At 50.5% G+C, this 7416-nt stretch overlaps 1 protein-coding gene across 1 annotated transcript in view; it reads left to right on the top strand.

Moving 5' to 3' along the window:
• Positions 1-477: 477 nt before the first annotated feature.
• Gypc (glycophorin C (Gerbich blood group)) overlaps positions 478-7416 on the top strand; it is a 34890-nt gene continuing 27951 nt past the window's right edge. The window contains exon 1 of the mRNA XM_031365254.1: positions 478-725. Within this exon, the coding sequence (XP_031221114.1) occupies positions 686-725 (40 nt within the window). The 5' untranslated portion in view covers positions 478-685. The remainder of the gene's footprint in view (positions 726-7416) is intronic.

The raw sequence follows: 7416 nt of genomic DNA, 5'->3' as shown, positions 1-7416 counted from the left end.
GAAAAGAGAGTGAGATTGGGTAAGTGGTACTAACACACACACACACACACACACACACTCACTGAGGGGGACATCTCTAAAAGTGGTAAAGACTTAGGAATGCAAATCAACATCATTAGTATACAGCCTATGCAAGTCCTGAAATATTGTGCCATACCCTGTAAATACATACAATTAATGCTAATTAAGGGGAATAACTTTTAAAAAGAAATGTTTAGATTGGTTCTGTTTCTATAGCATCCACACTAGGCTTGAAAGGCCTGTGTGCCCCTATTTAGACAGTGCCCAGCCAGGCCACTGGGGTCTCCTGTGCCACTTTTCCAGTGCTCACACGGGGGAGGTTCTAACCGCAAGCTCTCTTATCTGATGGTGGCAGATGGAAACAGAAACACGGAGAAACTGCAGAAAGTTAGAGCTCAGAGAAAACGTTCGGAAGTGGGCGGGTGTGTGTTTAAAAAAAAAAAAAATGGGTGGAAACCTCATGGCCAAGTTGTAGAAAAAAAAATAGTTGAAGTATGCCTATCTTGGAGCGGAGCCCCTCCCTTCTGCTGGCCGCGCGGAGTGGGAGAGCCCCAGGTGCAACCGAGAAGCCGGGTTCACGGTCCTGGAGCTGGTGACCCTTTCCTGCCCCCCCATCCCCCCTCCGCAGTGCTCCCCACCACCTTCTCCCCGCCGCCGCGTGGCGATGAGCAGCCCGGTCAGCACGCCGCCTCCGGAGCGCCTTGGTGAGTACCGGGACTGTCCGATCCCGGCCAGACGCGGGTCGTACTACGGCTCACCCAGCGTGCCGGGTCCGAGCCTCAGGGACCGCAGGCAGGCCACACTGGTCCAGTAGATGTCCCCCGGTCCAGAGAGGCCACCAGCCCCGCGATGGCGCGCTGTTTCTTTGTGTGGGGCTTGGGAAGGGTCCGGGACCCGAGGGAGGGAGGGAGAGGCCGAGCCTTCAGCAACCAGGCACCCACCCCACCCTCCTCGCCAGGCAAGTCGCGCGGTCAGGGTCAACTTCGCACCAGGGAGCCCGGCCAAGGCCAAGAAAACTCCAAAGAAACTCCAACAGTTCTTTCTGGCCCACTGGCCCCAAGGACAGGCGCAGACCCTGCGGGATCCGCTGTCCTTGACTCTTTGCAAGTATGAAACACCAAACAAACAAACAAGACTGTCTTTTTAAACGCTTTAACTTCTTGGTGACTGGAGGAGTGAGAGTCTCCAGATGTAGGAAACTTTGATGGGCCTCCCCGCCCTGCTCGCCTCAACTTTGGGGCTTTTGCAATCCAAAGTTTTGTTTTTAAAAGAACACGACTGTTTTACTCCTCACCTCAGAGAGGAATTCCTCTCTCTACACAATTTTAAGATAACAGAAACCTTCTTTTAAATTTAAATTTAATTTTTTTTTCTTTTGAGGCAGGGTTGTATGTAAATTAGACTAGTTTGTAGACTGGACCAGTCAAAGACTACTTTAAATTTCGGATCCTCTTCCCCCGCCCCATCTCCAAGGTATTGTGATTATGTGGATGTGGCACCACACAGAGTTTTTGCCATATTAGAGAGGGAACTCAGGGCTCCATGCATGTAAGGCAAGCATGCTACCAACTGAACAACACGCCCTCAGGCTGCCATTCTTTGATTAAGTCCTGTAAATTGAGGTGGTGGAGGCCTCTTAGGACCCCTGTCTTGCATGGTTTGGGGATAGGTGCCTTACATTGAGGGTTGTGTGGTCGGCAACTGTGTGCCCCATGTGCGTCATCAGTACATGCTATCCCGGGGTCACCTCTATGACACCGCGACATCTCTTAGCTCCAGCTTCAGCATCCACAAAGTAAGAACCTTCATGGAATGTTCTCATTACGTTGTAAGATTGAGATGTATATCACTAAACACGTCAGAGTTGAGGCTGAGACGTACAAAGTGTCTACGAATGTCTACCACCCCTAGGTGAACTTTACCAGAGAGTGTGGATCTCAGGGTTCTCACGCATTTATTTCCGTGTGTATCTGACTCAAGTTCCTGTGTGTGGATGCACTGACACCTGTGTGAACGCAGTTACCTCATTGTGTGTGGATGCACGGGCACACGTGTGAACACATGCTTAGGGCCTGGGTTAGGCACACGTGTGAACACAGGCTTAGGGCCTGGGTTAAGGAACAGGAAGTCGGGACTGCTGCATTCATTTCATCTGGGGCACCAAGGAAGTCTAGGCTGCAGATTCTCCGGGCTGATGAGGGTCACTTGATGACCCCCAACAGTTCTCTGAGATTTCCATGTCAGGCCTTGCTTGGCTAATAGGGACAAACACCATTCTGCTGGGGCTGAGAGCATTATAACTTGTATGGTTTACCAGGTTACTTTCCCCATTGGATTAGTGGCAAGGCCCCTCCTATGGGAGACCCCTGGGATCCTGCTTCTTGCTGCTAACTCAGGCAGGATGTATCTATATTCTGTCTCTACGATGAAGCGGTAGTTACTCGGAGCCTCGGAGCAGAGAGAATTAACTTTCCTGTGTCAGGACTGCCCCTGACCTAGCAGGGTTTAGGGATTCTGCTAGCCCTGATTGTCACTATTATTACCAGCAAGTTATGCACAAGCCAGTCCGGTGCCCTGCCCTTGGTTGAAAGGGGTCACCGCTCAGTGTAGAGATGCCAGGTTTGGCGGCTTTATATAGAATTTGCTGTTGCTGGCAGAGGCAGAGAGGGTAACGAGAAGTGCCAAGTGAAATTACATCTCAAGCCTTGTGCAATCCCTCTAGATATTGGGGACATTTCGAGTCTCGTGGGACGGCCACAGTAAGCGCACTGGACCTTTCCCAGGGTACCCTTGGTTGGGCAAGTATTTTAGTGGCTTGCAAAACACTCTGGAAAGCAGGGAACTCTGGGTAAGAGGCATTCTGTGTGTGCAGTGGAAGTGGGTAACTGCTTCCACAGTGAAGGAGGAGAGGTTAGGTAAACCAAGCAGGCTATCTCTGGGTGGCTGGTGCAGCCATCTTCGTAAGCGGAACTTGATCTATATGTGATCATAAGCTTTCGGGATAAAATGCCCTATCCCTGGGTTTAATCTATGAGACTAATATTTTATGTGTTTAAAATGTTAAATACTCAGAAACTGTCCTCCTAAAGGTCATGCCAGTTTGTGTGTGTGTGTGTGTGCATGTGTGTGTGTGTGCATGTGTGTGTATGCATGTTTCTTCATGTGTATGCAGGTACACATGCTTCTGCAGGCATGCAAGCAAGCCAGCTGATTGCCTCTGCTGTCATTTCTCAGGAGCTGTTTCCCTGTGCTTCCCACAGGGCCTGTCGCTGTCCTGGAACTCAATATGTAGCGCGTATTCACTCAGCAGACTGACTTGCCAGTGACCTCCAGGGATCTTCCTACCTCCATTTCCCGAGAGCCAGGGTTTCATGCTACCACTCCCAACATTTCCGCATGGGTCCTGGAGGTCAAATCCAGGGTCTTTCTTGCGTAGCAAGTCATTTAGGAACTGACTTATCTCTCCAGTCCTATGTCAGTTTCTAATGTCCGTGACCACTTACTAATCACCGCATGCTTGCTTGGTCACACCATCTTAGCTAAACTGATTGGTAGGAAATGTGGTCACTTCAGAATATGCCTCTCTACCTAGAAGAGAGTCTAAGCATGTTTTATGGCTCTGATAAGACATGCTATTACTTTTGGGGGGAAGTGCCTGCCAGAGTTCAGTCCATCCATTTCTCTATCTGACTGTGTGGGGTGTCAGACCTGGGCGTTCACTGGCTTTGGGAGGAATCACAATATCTCAGTGTCTCAGCTTTCTCCTCTGCTTGGTGGGAAGAGAAACCAACTTCACAGTATTAACTCGGGGAACAGAAGTGAGCTGGACCTATGCCTAGCAATGCTGGCTTTCAAGAAAGCAAACATGGCTTGCAGATGTGGGTCCTCTCTGCCATCTCCCAGCAGCAGGTGGCTAGTAGTTCACAGTGTGACAACAGTATTAGTGCTTTTAGGCTAAGCCCTGGTATTGACCTTACCTGGGTCATCCCACCATGCTTGAAGTAATGGGTATTCGGCAGAAGAAAGACTGGAGGGTCAGAGAGAACTGTATGGCTCGGGCTTCCAATCTACTAAGTTCAAAACCAGACCGGAGACAGGGACCATCAGACATCTGAGGTCTACCTGAGTGAGTGTCGGTGGGTTCACGAAAAGGTCTGTGGCCAGTGAAGATGTGCAAGACAGTGTTCTTCTGCTCACCGCACGAGTGGTGTCTGAGTAGTGAAAGCAGAGGCCTGGGTGACAGCTGCCAGGCATTCCAGAGTTCTCCAGTCAGGTCCGAGTTCCCACCCTGATCCATGCCCACCTCCTAACACTGCCACTCCCTTTCCTGTCATCAGAGCTGCCCCTCTTTGTCTGCACCTTCCCTGATGGCCTTCATGCGCCTTCCCACACTGTCTGCCTTTCCAGCTTCACCCTTCTGAACAACCTGTATCCAGCTCTTAGATGTCAGGACACCCTCCCCTGAACATGTGGGCTTATCTTTCAAGGACTCGTTTGTGTAGTCCAACTCATTTAAAAAAAAAAAAAAGCCCCCCCAGCCTTGGAAGCCATCTACTAAACAAACCTACACAAGGATACTTTGCTGTCCCAGTGGGTCCTGCTTCTGCCCCCTCTCGGGAATCTGACCCCCTGAGTGGCTCTGTGTCCACATGCTCCCCTGGCCCCACTGTTTCCTGCTTAGGGCCTGGAACGAAGAATTGTCAAGTGAGCCATTCAGAAACAGGAGGTGATTATGTGGACCACATTAACACTCAAAGGGAGCACCATTTCAAGGCCAAAAGCCCCCTCAGGTATCTTTGAGAAGTCACCCCATAGCTCCTAGGCCAGAACTTGACATATACTGACTTATAGGCCTGTAAATAAAGTATGGAAACAAGCAGAGACCGCACCAAATACAAGGCTTGCCCAGCACACAGCAGCTGAATAGCAGGGCTTCTCTCCCCTCCCCCGCCTCTCAGCTTGGCCGGTGCTTCCTTTAGACCTTTTACTCCATATATAATCTGACCTTCTGGGGGAGTGCTGACTGCTGCCCTCAGGTTTATAAATTTTAATGTTTGTGCATTCTTCTAAAACAGTGTGTTCTGTACAGTCCTTTAGCCATGGTAGAAAGAGACAATGGCCTCTTTCCCCGCCTGCTGGCTAGAACCCAGCCCAAGGCTCTGGATTCCATCTGGGGGTAGGTGGGGATTGGACAGGACCTCACGGCAGCTGCTAGACCTTCTGCATAGCTGCTTCCATGGCATAGGGAGCCCCATGCTTGGGAAAGGGCCTGCTGTCCCATTAACCTCTAACCCTGAGGTCCTTGCTCTCTCTACTGCCTTGATACCCCATACCCTCACCTCTATTCGTCACCTCTCATTCATATCTCTCTCTCTCTCTGTGTGTGTGTGTGTGTGTGTGTGTGTGTGTGTGTGTGTTTACAGCTACAGCTGCCATGAGTACCATAGTGTCTATGTGGAGGCCAGAAGACAATGTGAGGTGTTAGTCTTCCAACCTTTTTTTGAGACAAGATTTCTCTTGCTGGCCCAAGAGCTTCCAGGAATCCTCCTGCCTCTGCTTCCTTCTCCTTGTAGGCTCAGATGCCTACACTTCTACTTCCAACTTTTACGGTTTCCACGTAGCTTCTGGGGATCCAAACTCACAGTTGTGCGTGGCTTTACACACTGAACCATCTCCTCGTTGACCCTAGAGCTCAGCAATTCTTCTAGATTATCTGACCACAGAATTCTCAACCCTGCCTCCCTAGTGCTGGGTCAGGAGAGTCAAACTGAGGTGCCCATGCTTGAGGCAAGCGACTGGGCCGCTCTCCCAAGCTCTCTTCTGCCTTTTTGAAAACACCACATTGTAAAACATCAAAACAAATGGATTTGATCAATGTGCTGGTGGTGAAGAGGCTGCCTGTGGTAGGTAGAGTGGGATTTAGAATCTGGACCTGATATGGACCAGCAATGACCTTGGGCTGGGCCTCTTTATGTAACGCTGGCTACCCCACAAGGACCTGAATGCACTGTACTTATTTCCTGCTCGGCTATTGCTGTTTTTGTTGTGTACTAACAAGGGGTCCACACTGTCATGTTGCGTCGAGTCCTAGAATGTTATAGCTAGTCTTTATCCAGTTAAGGGGATGCTGACAATCTCTAAATGAAGGATATATTCTGAGTTTCGAATATCTCCTGGTAAATTAAACATTTCCTGGGCTCAGGTGATAAACTTGTCTGTTAAACCCTTGCCCTGAAAGCACAGAAGTCTAAGTTTGATTCCCCAGGATTCATGTAACATAAGAAAAGGAAACAGTAGCACATGGTGGCTTACATTGGGGAGGTGAAGACAGGTATACACCCTGGGGCTCACTGGCCAGCCAGCCTAGCCTCCTGGAAAGTTCTAGATCAATGAGAATCCCTGTCTTAACAAGTGGATGGCACTGTAGGAATGATACTTAAAGCTAACTTGTGGCCTCCATGTGCATGTGTACACATGTGTATCTGTATACAGCCACACACACAAATTTCTCAGGCAGTGATGCCAGATGCAAGCTCATGACTGTTCTGAATGAGTGCCTGCTCTCTTCCCAGCACCCAGCTCCATCTTTGCTTCCCAGCTGGTCCACTGTATGTCAGTTTACTGAAAACTCACCTCCAAGGATACAGACTATCAGGTCCTGTAGAGTGGCCAGGGTGGACCTCTCCACAGTGTCCTCCCTCTCACATAGCAGGGTATAGTGCTCCCTCTGAGACAAGAGAGCAGCCTCCCTGCGGGATTCCCTTTCTCCTATAGCACAGCTCAGCACAGCACAGCTCAGCACAGCTCAGCATAGCACAGCACTGCATAGCACAGCACAGCACAGCACAGCACAGCTTAGCACAGCACAGCACAGCACAGCTCAGCATAGCACAGCACTGCATAGCACAGCACAGCACAGCACAGCACAGCTTAGCACAGCACTGCACAGCTCAACACTGCATACACAGCACAGCTCAGCACAGCACAGCACAGCACAGCACAGCTCAGCACAGCTCAGCACAGCTCAGCACAGCACAGCACAGCTCAGCACAGCACTGCATAGCACAGCACTGCTCAGCACAGCACAGCACAGCACAGCACAGCTCAACACAGCACAGCACTGCACAGCACTGCTCAGCACAGCACAGCACAGCACAGCACAGCTCAGCACAGCATAGCACTGCATAGCACAGCACAGCACAGCACAGCACAGCACAGCACAGCACAGCTCAGCACAGCACAGCACAGCACACAGCACAGCTCAACACAGCACAGCACTGCACAGCACAGCTCAGCACAGCACAGCACAGCTCAGCACAGCACAGCACAGCTCAGCACAGCACAGCACTGCTCAGCACAGCACAGCACAGCACAGCACAGCACAGCACAGCACAG

Source organism: Mastomys coucha, unplaced genomic scaffold (genome assembly GCF_008632895.1).
Source record: "Mastomys coucha isolate ucsf_1 unplaced genomic scaffold, UCSF_Mcou_1 pScaffold13, whole genome shotgun sequence".
Classification (NCBI taxonomy): domain Eukaryota; kingdom Metazoa; phylum Chordata; class Mammalia; order Rodentia; family Muridae; genus Mastomys; species Mastomys coucha.
The sequence above is the reverse complement of the archived record's forward strand: the minus strand, read 5'-3'. Positions and strand labels throughout refer to the sequence as shown.